General features: G+C 39.4%; 1 protein-coding gene across 1 annotated transcript in view; it reads right to left on the bottom strand.

The window, feature by feature from the left end:
• IL17RC (interleukin 17 receptor C) overlaps nucleotides 1-11880 on the bottom strand; it is a 53569-nt gene extending 41689 nt beyond the window's left edge. Inside the window, exon 1 of the mRNA XM_073644820.1 lies at nucleotides 11292-11880. Coding sequence (XP_073500921.1) covers nucleotides 11292-11483 — 192 coding nt within the window. The 5' untranslated portion in view covers nucleotides 11484-11880. The remainder of the gene's footprint in view (nucleotides 1-11291) is intronic.
• Between the last annotated feature and the right edge of the window lie 1065 nt (nucleotides 11881-12945).

Here is a 12945-nt window from a genome sequence, read left to right as displayed (position 1 = left end):
TTGGGGTACAGTATGGTCTTTATAGGGAGCACTGTAGGATATTGGGGTACAGTATGGTCTTTATATGGTGCACTGTAGGATATCGGGGTACAGTATGGTCTCTATATGGTGCACTGTAGGATATCGGGGTACAGTATGGTCTCTATAGGGTGCACTGTAAGATATCGGGGTACAGTATGGTCTTTATAGGGTGCACTGTAGGATATCTGGGTACAGTATGGTCTTTATAGGGTGCACTGTAGGATATCGGGGTACAGTATGGTCTCTAGGGTGCACTGTAGGATATCGGGGTACAGTATGGTCTTTATACGGTGCACTGTAGGATATCGGGGTACAGTATGGTCTTTATAGGGAGCACTTTAGGATATCGGGGTACAGTATGGTCTTTATAGGGTGCACTGTAGGATATCGGGGTACAGTATGGTCTCTATAGGGTGCACTGTAGGATATCGGGGTACAGTATGGTCTTTATAGGGTGCACTTTAGGATATTGGGGTACAGTATGGTCTTTATAGGGTGCACTGTAGGATATTTGGGTACAGTATGGTCTTTATATGGTGCACTGTAGGATATCGGAGTACAGTATGGTCTTTATAGGGTGCACTGTAGGATATTGGTGTACAGTACGGTCCTTATATGGTGCAATGTAGGATATTGGGGTACAGTATGGTCTTTATATGGTGCACTGTAGGATATCGGGGTACAGTATGGTCTCTATAGGGTGCACTGTAGGATATCGGGGTACAGTATGGTCTTTATAGGGTGCACTGTAGGATATCGGGGTACAGTATGGTCTTTATAGGGTGCACTTTAGGATATCGGAGTACAGTATGGTCTTTATAGGGTGCACTGTAGGATATTGGGGTACAGTACGGTCTTTATATGGTGCAATGTAGGATATTGGGGTACAGTATGGTCTTTATATGGTGCACTGTAGGATATCGGGGTACAGTATGGTCTCTATAGGGTGCACTGTAGGATATCGGGGTACAGTATGGTCTTTATAGGGTGCACTGTAGGATATCGGGGTACAGTATGGTCTTTATAGGGTGCACTTTAGGATATCGGGGTACAGTATGGTCTTTATAGGGTGCACTGTAGGATATCGGGGTGCAGTATGGTCTTTATAGGGTGCACTGTAGGATATCGGGGTACAGTATGGTCTCTATAGGGTGCACTGTAGGATATCGGGGTACAGTATGGTCTTTATAGGGTGCACTGTAGGATATCGGGGTACAGTATGGTCTTTATAGGGTGCACTGTAGGATATCTGGGTACAATATGGTCTTTATAGGGTGCACTGTAGAATATCGGGGTACAGTATGGTCTTTATAGGGTGCACTGTAGGATATTGGTGTACAGTATGGTCTTTATAGGGTGCACTGTAGGATATCTGGGTACAGTATGGTCTTTATAGGTTGTACTGTAGGATATCGGGGTACAGTATGGTCTTTATAGGGTGCACTGTAGGATATCGGGGTACAGTACGGTCTTTATAAGGTGCACTGTAGGATATCGGGGTACAGTATGGTCTTTATAGGGTGCGCTGTAGGATATTGAGGTACAGTATGGTCTTTATATGGTGCGCTGTAGGATATCGGGGTACAGTATGGTCTTTATAGGGTGCACTGTAGGATATCGGGGTACAGTATGGTCTTTATAGGGTGCACTGTAGGATATCGGGGTACAGTATGGTCTTTATAGGGTGCACTGTAGGATATAGGGGTACAGTATGGTCTTTATAGGGTGCACTGTAGGATATCTGGGTACAGTATGGTCTTTATAGGGTGTACTGTAGGATATCGGGGTACAGTATGGTCTTTATAGGGTGCACTGTAGGATATCGGGGTACAGTATGGTCTTTATAGGGTGCACTATAGGATATCGGGGTACAGTATGGTCTTTAAAGGTGCACTATAGGATATCGGGGTACAGTATGGTCTTTATAAGGTGCACTGTAGGATATCGGGGTACAGTATGGTCTTTATAGGGTGCGCTGTAGGATATTGGGGTACAGTATGGTCTTTATGTGGTGCACTGTAGGATATCGAGGTACAGTATGGTCTTTATAGGGTGCACTGTAGGATATCGGGGTACAGTATGGTCTTTATAGGGTGCACTGTAGGATATCGGGGTACAGTATGGTCTTTATAGGGTGCACTGTAGGATATCGGGGTACAGTATGGTCTTTATAGGGTGCACTGTAGGATATCGGGGTACAGTATGGTCTTTATAGGGTGCACTGTAGGATATCTGGGTACAGTATGGTCTTTATAGGGTGCACTGTAGGATATCTGGGCACAGTATGGTCTTTATAGGGTGCACTGTAGGATATCTGGGTACTGTTTGGCACAGTTATTTGGTCGCACTCTACGTCAATATTTTAGGCAACAGTACTGAATCACACTGTCCCATAATAGAAAGCGCTGTTAAAAAAAATCCTACAATAAAGCAGATAAGCGGATCACATCTGACGCTGACAAAGTAATCAGGTCCAATAAGGTTATATAACCAAAACATACCGTATGTGGTAACAGTGACAACCGGCTCGTGAGTCACCTAAAACCCACACAACATATGGTCTAAAGACTGCGGGATGGACGCTCAGTCTGATATTCATAATACCAAGTGCGCCCATTAGTTATCCTAATATCGGGGCATCAGCTGCATGTTATGTGCAGACTTGGGGCTATTAGGGGGTCTCCAACCAGTGAGGCTACAACCTCCCAGTGTGACTCCTGAAAATATGCCTTCCTGCGTCACAGGACCCCCATACTGATAACTGGTGCCCCAATTATAATAGCCACAGGGCCACCCATAAAATAGTCACAGTCATAGCAATAGTTATAGTAATAATAATAGTAATAGTGCCCCCATAATAATAGTAATACTACTCCATAATAATAGTAATAGTGCCCCCATAATAATAGTCATAGTGCCCCCATAATAATAGTTATACTACTCCATAATAATAGTAATAGTGCCCCCATAATAATAGTAATACTACTCCATAATATTAGTAATAGTGCCCCCATAATAATAGTAATACTACTCCATAATAATAGTAATACTACTCCATAATATTAGTAATAGTGCCCCCATAATAATAGTAATACTACTCCATAATAATAGTAATAGTGCCCCCATAATAATAGTAATACTACTCCATAATAATAGTAATACTACTCCATAATAATAGTAATAGTGCCCCCATAATAATAGTAATACTACTCCATAATATTAGTAATAGTGCCCCCATAATAATAGTAATACTACTCCATAATAATAGTAATAGTGCCCCCATAATAACAGTAATACTACTCCATAATAATAGTAATAGTGCCCCCATAATAATAGTAATACTACTCCATAATAATAGTAATAGTGCCCCCATAATAATAGTAATACTACTCCATAATAATAGTAATAGTGCCCCCATAATAACAGTAATACTACTCCATAATAATAGTAATAGTGCCCCCATAATAATAGTAATACTACTCCATAATAATAGTAATAGTGCCCCCTTAATAATAATCATAGTACCCCCATAATAATAGTAATACTACTCCATAATAATAGTAATAGTGCCCCCATAATAATAGTAATAGTGCCCCCATAATAATAGTTATACTACTCCATAATAATAGTCATAGTGCCCCCATAATAATAGTAATACTACTCCATAATAATAGTAATAGTGCCCCCATAATAATAGTTATACTACTCCATAATAATAGTCATAGTGCCCCCATAATAATAGTAATACTACTCCATAATAATAGTAATAGTGCCCCCATAATAACAGTAATACTACTCCATAATAATAGTAATAGTGCCCCCATAATAATAGTAATACTACTCCATAATAATAGTAATAATGCCCCCATAATAATAGTAATACTACTCCATAATAATAGTAATAGTGCCCCCATAATAACAGTAATACTACTCCATAATAATAGTAATAGTGCCCCCATAATAATAGTGATACTACTCCATAATAATAGTAATAGTGCCCCCATAATAATAGTAATACTACTCCATAATATTAGTAATAGTGCCCCCATAATAATAGTAATACTACTCCATAATAATAGTAATAGTGCCCCCATAATAATAGTAATACTACTCCATAATAATAGTAATAGTGCCCCCTTAATAATAATCATAGTACCCCCATAATAATAGTAATACTACTCCATAATAATAGTAATAGTGCCCCCATAATAATAGTAATACTACTCCATAATAATAGTAATAGTGCCCCCTTAATAATAATCATAGTACCCCCATAATAATAGTAATACTAATCCATAATAATAGTCGTAGTTCCCTCATAATAATAGTAATACTACTCTATAATAATAGTAATAGTGCCCCCATAATAATAGTAATACTACTCCATAATAATAGTAATAGTGCCCCCATAATAATAGTAATACTACTCCATAATAATAGTAATAGTACCCCCATAATAATAGTAATACTACTCCATAATAATTGTAATAGTGCCCCCATAATAATAGTAATACTACTCCATAATAATAGTAATAGTACCCCCATAATAATAGTAATACTACTCCATAATAATAGTAATAGTGCCCCCATAATAATAGTAATACTACTCCATAATAATTGTAATAGTGCCCCCATAATAATAGTAATACTACTCCATAATAATAGTAATAGTGCCCCCTTAATAATAATCATAGTACCCCCATAATAATAGTAATACTAATCCATAATAATAGTCGTAGTTCCCTCATAATAATAGTAATACTACTCTATAATAATAGTAATAGTGCCCCCATAATAATAGTAATACTACTCCATAATATTAGTAATAGTGCCCCCATAATAATAGTAATACTACTCCATAATAATAGTAATAGTGCCCCCATAATAATAGTAATACTACTCCATAATAATAGTAATAGTGCCCCCTTAATAATAATCATAGTACCCCCATAATAATAGTAATACTACTCCATAATAATAGTAATAGTGCCCCCATAATAATAGTAATACTACTCCATAATAATAGTAATAGTGCCCGCTTAATAATAATCATAGTACCCCCATAATAATAGTAATACTACTCCATAATAATAGTAATAGTGCCCCCATAATAATAGTAATACTACTCCATAATAATAGTAATAGTGCCCCCATAATAATAGTAATACTACTCCATAATAATAGTAATAGTGCCCCCTTAATAATAATCATAGTACCCCCATAATAATAGTAATACTAATCCATAATAATAGTCGTAGTTCCCTCATAATAATAATAATACTATTCCATAATAATAGTAATAGAGTCCCCATAATAATAGTCATAGTACCCCCATAATAATAGATTGCTCTTAGTGGGAAAAACAAGAAAATCTTGTAGTTATGATACCTTTTAATGGCTAACAAAAATAAAATGAATGATGCTACAAGGCAAGCTTTCGAGACAACTTAGGTCTCTTCCTCAGGCATATTATGGCAAAGTATATGAAGAAACACAAATATATGCACACAAAGAAAGAAAAAAAAAGAGAGAAAGCAGATCCATGGCATAATAAATTGTTGACATTTACATAAACAAACGAACTGAGCTCAGAGAGGGAATCCTTAATTGGATTAGATTAGTGGTGTGAAAGTTTTATGGTCCCAATATCCATGTAAGATCAGAGCCCTGGTGCCCTCACTGTCTCTGGAGCAGATTCCTCATATTTTGTAGTGAGACATAAATCCTCCTGACAGATTTATTCTTGTGTGGAGGGTGTCAAAGACCCTAATCAATTTGCATTCCCAAACTCGTCTGTGTTTTTGTGATTTAAAGTTGCCTTTTAATATGACAACTTTCATATTGTTGATGTTGTGTCCTGGACCACAGAAATGTTTGGCCACCGGTACAAGGGTTTTTTTTTATCTGTAATCGTGTGGCAAAGACCCTCCCTTGCTGTGCTACAGGCAACCTCCAAATCTAAGAAACATCATGATCCGAAGTTCAATGCCCTCAGATACACCAAGAGGAACTTTTCCTTGCAAACTGAAGAGCTGCAAAACTTGCACCCATGTAGAGACCAAAGACAGGATACAGATTCCCAACACACAGCAGGATTATAAGATTCCCGGGACATTCACATGTTCCTCTTCCAATATAATTCTGTGCACTATATGTCCTATTGGGGGTCTCTATGTGGGAGAAACAGGACAGAAATTGAGAGCAAGGATGAGGTCTCATCGCCACACGATTACAGATAAAAAAAAATCCCATGTACTGGTGGCCAAATATTGTGGTCCAGGACAGAACATCAACAATATGAAAGTTGTCATTTTAAAAGGCAACTTTAAATCACAAAAACACAGATGAGTTTGGGAATGCAAACTAATTAGGGTCTTTGACACCCTCCCCACAGAAATAAATATTTCAGAAGGATTTATGTCTCACTACAAAATCTGAGGAATCTGCTCCAGGGACAGTGAAGGCACCAGGGATCTGATTTTACATGGATATTGGGACCATAAAACTTTCACACCACTAATCTACTCCAATTAAGGATTCCCTCTCTGAGCTCAGTTTGTTTATTTAAATGTCAACAATTTATTATGCCATGGATCTGATTTCTCTCTTTTCTTTTCTTTCTTTGTGTGCATATATTTGTGTTTCTTCATATACCTTGCCATAATATGCCTGAGGAAGAGACCTAAGTTGTCTCGAAAGCTTGCCTTGTAACATCATTTATTTTATTTTTGTTAGCCATTAATAGATATCATAACTACAGGATTGTCTTGTTTTTTCCCACTGAGAGCAATCTTTTTTCAACTGGATAAGTTGATACCAAACCCCTTTTCTTTCTATCCCATAAAAATAGTTATAGTACCCCCATAATAATAATCATAGTGCCCTCGTAGTAATAGTAATACTACTCCATAATAATAGTCATAGTGCCCCCATAATAATAGTCATAGTGCCCTCATAGTAATAGTAATACTACTCCACAATAATAGTCATAGTGCCCTCATAGTAATAGTAATACTACTCCACAATAATAGTCATAGTGCCCCCATAAAAATAGTCATAGTGCCCCCATAATAATAGTCATAGTGCCCCCATAATAATAGTAATACTACTCTGTAATATTAGTCATAGTGCCCCCATAATAACAGTAATACTACTCCATAATAATAGTCATAGTGCCCCCATAATAATAGCAATACTACTCCGTAATAATAGTCATAGTGCCCCCATAATAATAGTAATACTACTCCATAATAATAGTCATAGTGCCCCCATAATAATAGTAATACTATTCCATAATAGTCATAGTGCCCCCATAATAATAGTAATACCACTCCATAATAGTCATAGTGCCCCCATAATAATAGTAATACTACTCCGTAATAATAGTCATAGTGTCGCCATAATAATAGTAATACTACTCCATAATAATAGTCATAGTGCCCTCATAATAGTAATACTACTCCATAATAATAGTCATAGTGCTCCCATAATAATAGTAATACTACTCCATAATAATAGTTATAGTGCCCCAATTAATAATAGTAATACTACTCCATAATAGTCATAGTGCCCCCATAATAATAGTTATACTACTCCATAATAATAGTCATAGTACCCCCATAATAATAGTAATACCACTCCATAATAATAGTCATAGTGCCCCCATAATAATAGTTATACTACTCCATAATAATCATAATAATAGTCATAGAGCCCCCATAATAATAGTAATACTACTCCATAATAGTCATAGTGCCCCCATAATAATAGTTATACTACTCCATAATAATAGTCATAGTACCCCCATAATAATAGTAATACTACTCCATAATAATCATAATAATAGTCATAGTGCCCCCATAATAATAGTAATACTACTCCATAATAATAGTCATAGTGCCCCCATAATAATAGTAATACTATTCCATAATAGTCATAGTGCCCCCATAATAATAGTAATACCACTCCATAATAGTCATAGTGCCCCCATAATAATAGTAATACTACTCCGTAATAATAGTCATAGTGTCGCCATAATAATAGTAATACTACTCCATAATAATAGTCATAGTGCCCTCATAATAGTAATACTACTCCATAATAATAGTCATAGCGCTCCCATAATAATAGTAATACTACTCCATAATAATAGTTATAGTGCCCCAATTAATAATAGTAATACTACTCCATAATAGTCATAGTGCCCCCATAATAATAGTTATACTACTCCATAATAATAGTCATAGTACCCCCATAATAATAGTAATACCACTCCATAATAATAGTCATAGTGCCCCCATAATAATAGTTATACTACTCCATAATAATCATAATAATAGTCATAGAGCCCCCATAATAATAGTAATACTACTCCATAATAGTCATAGTGCCCCCATAATAATAGTTATACTACTCCATAATAATAGTCATAGTACCCCCATAATAATAGTAATACTACTCCATAATAATCATAATAATAGTCATAGAGCCCCCATAATAATAGTAATACTACTCCATAATAGTCATAGTGCCCCCATAATAATAGTTATACTACTCCATAATAATAGTCATAGTACCCCCATAATAATAGTAATACTACTCCATAATAATAGTACCCTATAGTAATAGTCATAGGGCCCCCATAACAATAGTAATAATGCTCCAATAACAGTAGCTATTGATAATAATCAAGAATGTCCCATAACAGTAACATTAGTTCCTCCATAGTGACAGTGCCCTTATCACATCAGCTCGGATGCCTCATGGCAGTGCCAGTATTTCCATAATGACGGCCCTGATTCACCTTTCACTTTTCTTACAAGGGAGATGTCTGGAGCTGCCGGGCGCGGTGGAGCGAGGTGTCACTTTTTGGTGTCACACTGTCACTTTTTCCGTGTGATGAAAAATGCAAAATTTTTCCTGTTGTGATTATAGAGAGTGTTAATTACCGGGTGCGATTCGCTATTATCAGACTCCATCTCTTTACATATAGGATAATAGGCGCTGGGCCTCAGTGCAGAACCCCAAACCTACAAGGGGATCCTAAATAAAGATACAATCGCAGCCTTCTTTTCAATAGGTTACACATATTTTTGAATCATCACATGTAACCCTAGTAGACCATTCAATATATATCAGGGAATGCTGAAAATCCCCATTAACAAATGATGTCAGGGTAAAAAAAGATCAGGCATGTTGAATTTCAATCTGCCTAATCCTTTGTCTCTGCAGTATAGGGGTCTGCCCATGTAAAGTCATGCACACTTGCAGTGCATGAGCGTCGGGGGAATAGCAGTCACCTGGACAAGCATTTGACTGACAGTTCTCTGAAGTGTATTGTCCCCTTTACTGTTCAGGGATGATGGGAGTTACAGTTCACAACAATCGGAGAATGAGAAGTTGTCCACCGCGGCCCTGTTTTACATATTACACAGGATACAGAACTCAGACTGACATTTTCTCCCGAAAAAATATATGCAAATAACCAGTCCCACATGAACTTAGAGAATGTCTTACTAATTCCTTCGGAATGCAGACGTGCCGCACCATTGTGTCTTTTTTATCAGAATCTCCAAAACTGAGATTTAACCCCGATAATTCCAGTATTTCCAGATCCTTATCACACCCAGATGTTCTACGTGTAATGGTTACAATGCAGAAATTCTGTCACACTGCATCCGATTCCGGGAAAGCTGGGTGATGACCAATAATATTATAGCTGTCACCCAGCTTTCCCAGACTCCTGGAGCGTAGGTCATGTCTCTCTCGATGTGGCGGTCATATTGGCTGTCACCCAGCTTTCCCAGACTCCTGGAGCGTAGGTCATGTCTCTCTCGATGTGGCGGTCATATTGGCTGTCACCCAGCTTTCCCAGACTCCTAAAGTGTAGGTCATGTCTCTCTCGATGTCGTGGTCATATTGGCTGTCACCCAGCTTTCCCAGACTCCTAAAGTGTAGGTCATGTCTCTCTCGATGTGGCGGTCATATTGGCTGTCACCCAGCTTTCCCAGACTCCTAAAGTGTAGGTCATGTCTCTCTCGATGTGGCGGTCATATTGGCTGTCACCCAGCTTTCCCAGACTCCTGGAGCGTAGGTCATGTCTCTCTCGATGTGGCGGTCATATTGGCTGTCACCCAGCTTTCCCAGACTCCTAGAGTGTAGGTCATGTCTCTCTCGATGTCGCGGTCATATTGGCTGTCACCCAGCTTTCCCAGACTCCTAAAGTGTAGGTCATGTCTCTCTCGATGTGGCGGTCATATTGACTGTCACCCAGCTTTCCCAGACTCCTGGAGCGTAGGTCATGTCTCTCTCGATGTGGCGGTCATATTGGCTGTCACCCAGCTTTCCCAGACTCCTAGAGTGTAGGTCATGTCTCTCTCGATGTCGCGGTCATATTGGCTGTCACCCAGCTTTCCCAGACTCCTAGAGTGTAGGTCATGTCTCTCTCGATGTCGCGGTCATATTGGCTGTCACCCAGCTTTCCCAGACTCCTAAAGTGTAGGTCATGTCTCTCTCGATGTGGCGGTCATATTGACTGTCACCCAGCTTTCCCAGACTCCTGGAGCGTAGGTCATGTCTCTCTCGATGTGGCGGTCATATTGGCTGTCACCCAGCTTTCCCAGACTCCTAGAGTGTAGGTCATGTCTCTCTCGATGTGGCGGTCATATTGGCTGTCACCCAGCTTTCCCAGACTCCTAAAGTGTAGGTCATGTCTCTCTCGATGTGGCGGTCATATTGACTGTCACCCAGCTTTCCCAGACTCCTAGAGCATAGGTCGTATCTCTCCATAACTATCTAGATGTGGTGGTTTTATTGGCTGTCACCCAGCTTTCCCAGACTCCTAGAGCATAGGTCGTATCTCTCCATACATATCTCGTTATGGCGGTCATATTGGCTGTCACCCAGCTTTCCCAGATACAGATATTAAACCAATAAAAGTCATTATTGATTACTGATTTGATTTGCAATTGCCCTTTAATTATGTGCCTTATTGGCAAATTTACTGGAACGTGTGCAGCAAATCTTTATGGTCATGTTCACACGATGCAATTGCGCTGCATTTGTGCCACCGTTTTCCAAAACCGCTGTCAATATGTGATGATTTTATTGCATCGTGTGATCATGGTCTTAGGCTGCGTTCACACATTGTGCAGCGTTTTGGTAGAACAGCAACATTTTTGGAAAAACGCAGCAAGACTAGGTGTTTTTTGCATCGTGTGAACACAGTCTCACATATTCTAATGATCATACCATAGCACGGCATCACTTACCCCCGTACAGGTAATATCGTCTGCGTTACTTGGAAGGGTTTCCAGCGTAACCTCCTGCCGACCTCCGAACCCATAATGTAGGCTCAATGCCAGTAGGAGGGAGCAGAAAGCAAAGCGTTTCATTGTTAATGTTCCAAAAGATACAAAGTATCGAAAAGCATCCAAAGCCTTTGATTCTAGGATTAGTTCCATGAATATTCCCGAATCCCGGAGAAGTTTCTGATAACTGGTCCAAATAATGCTAAAAAAAGGTACACGATAATAAATGGAGGAATAAGGAACAGTCCAAGACAGTGCGGCGGCGGAGTCTTGATGTCGCCCTTGGGTGTCTGTCCCTCTCTGTGGAGCTGATTCCACCCCAGTATTGGCTCCTAGGGTCCCTGGTTTATTAGATCTTTATATATTATCCAGCCTCCAGCAGCCCCTGATCACTCATGGCAAGAAGCAGATATCAAATGCAATCCAAAAATTACAATGCACCCAATGTGTGGCCCCTGTGTTCTCCAGGGCCCCTGCTGCCAGTTCTGTACTTTCCAGAGTCACTCCAGTTCCCAAGTGCAATATCTGTGTGTCCGCCTCTGCTACACCCTGCTGTTATGGTAACACCTCCATGTGTCCACCCCTGGGCTGTCATCACAGCCATGTCATATCCCTGACTCAGAGCCCTGAGATACATGATATCAGGCGCTGGTACCTGCACAGTCCTAGCGCTGCCGTCTGCTGCAAATAATAGGAATAAAGAAGCAACATGAAAGTAAACAACAGAAGCAACAATGTAACAAAGTATCACTCGGCATCCTGATACTATTGTAGTGATCAGAACTAATATTTATTCATATAAAGTTCTCTAAAACGTTGGAAAAATCATATAATTTATAGCAGGGATGCGAAAGTCCTTATATTACACACACAGCTGCTGCAGAACCTCTATTGGCTCCGCAATAAGACTTTATTCACACATCTGAGTGAATAACTTTTTCATCCGTATTGTGATTTGTGTTCCGTGTATCATCTCACGCAGAAAAGAAATCGAACAAAGGTTTCCCAAGCAACTCCTAGAATCCAGTTAGTATGTATTATGATGTTCTGCAGCAGCTGAGGTGTGTATTATGCTGTTCTGCAGCAGCTGAGGTGTGTATTATGCTGTTCTGCAGCAGCTGACATGTGCACTATGATGTTCTGCAAAAGCTGAGGTGTGTACTATGAGGTTCTGCAGCAGCTGAGGTGTATATAATGAGGCTCTGCAGCAGCTGAGGTGTATATAATGAGGTTCTGCAGTAGCTGAGGTGTATAATTAGGTTCTGCAGCAGCTGAGGTGTATTATGAGGTTCTGCTGCAGCTGAGGTTTATATAATGAGGTTCTGCAGCAGCTGAGGTGTGTATTATGAGGTTCTGCTGCAGCTGAGGTGTATATAATGAGGTTCTGCAGCAGCTGAGGTGTATATAATCAGGTTCTGCAGCAGGTGAGGGCAGTATAATCAGGTTCTGCAGTGGCTGTGGTGTGTATTATGAGGTTCTGCAGCAGCAGGGTCACAGTCCTGTAAAATCAGTGGTCACTGGTCAGCATGAGACGGAACATGTGAACTGCGCTTATGCAGTTTCTCTCATCTCTGAATCATCAGAATGTGGTTTTATGTCAGTGGTATAAGATGTG

The sequence above is a fragment of the Phyllobates terribilis genome, unplaced genomic scaffold (assembly GCF_046119375.1).
Source record: "Phyllobates terribilis strain yellow unplaced genomic scaffold, ASM4611937v1 Scaffold_8__6_contigs__length_399053987, whole genome shotgun sequence".
NCBI lineage: Eukaryota > Metazoa > Chordata > Amphibia > Anura > Dendrobatidae > Phyllobates > Phyllobates terribilis.
The sequence above is the reverse complement of the archived record's forward strand: the minus strand, read 5'-3'. Positions and strand labels throughout refer to the sequence as shown.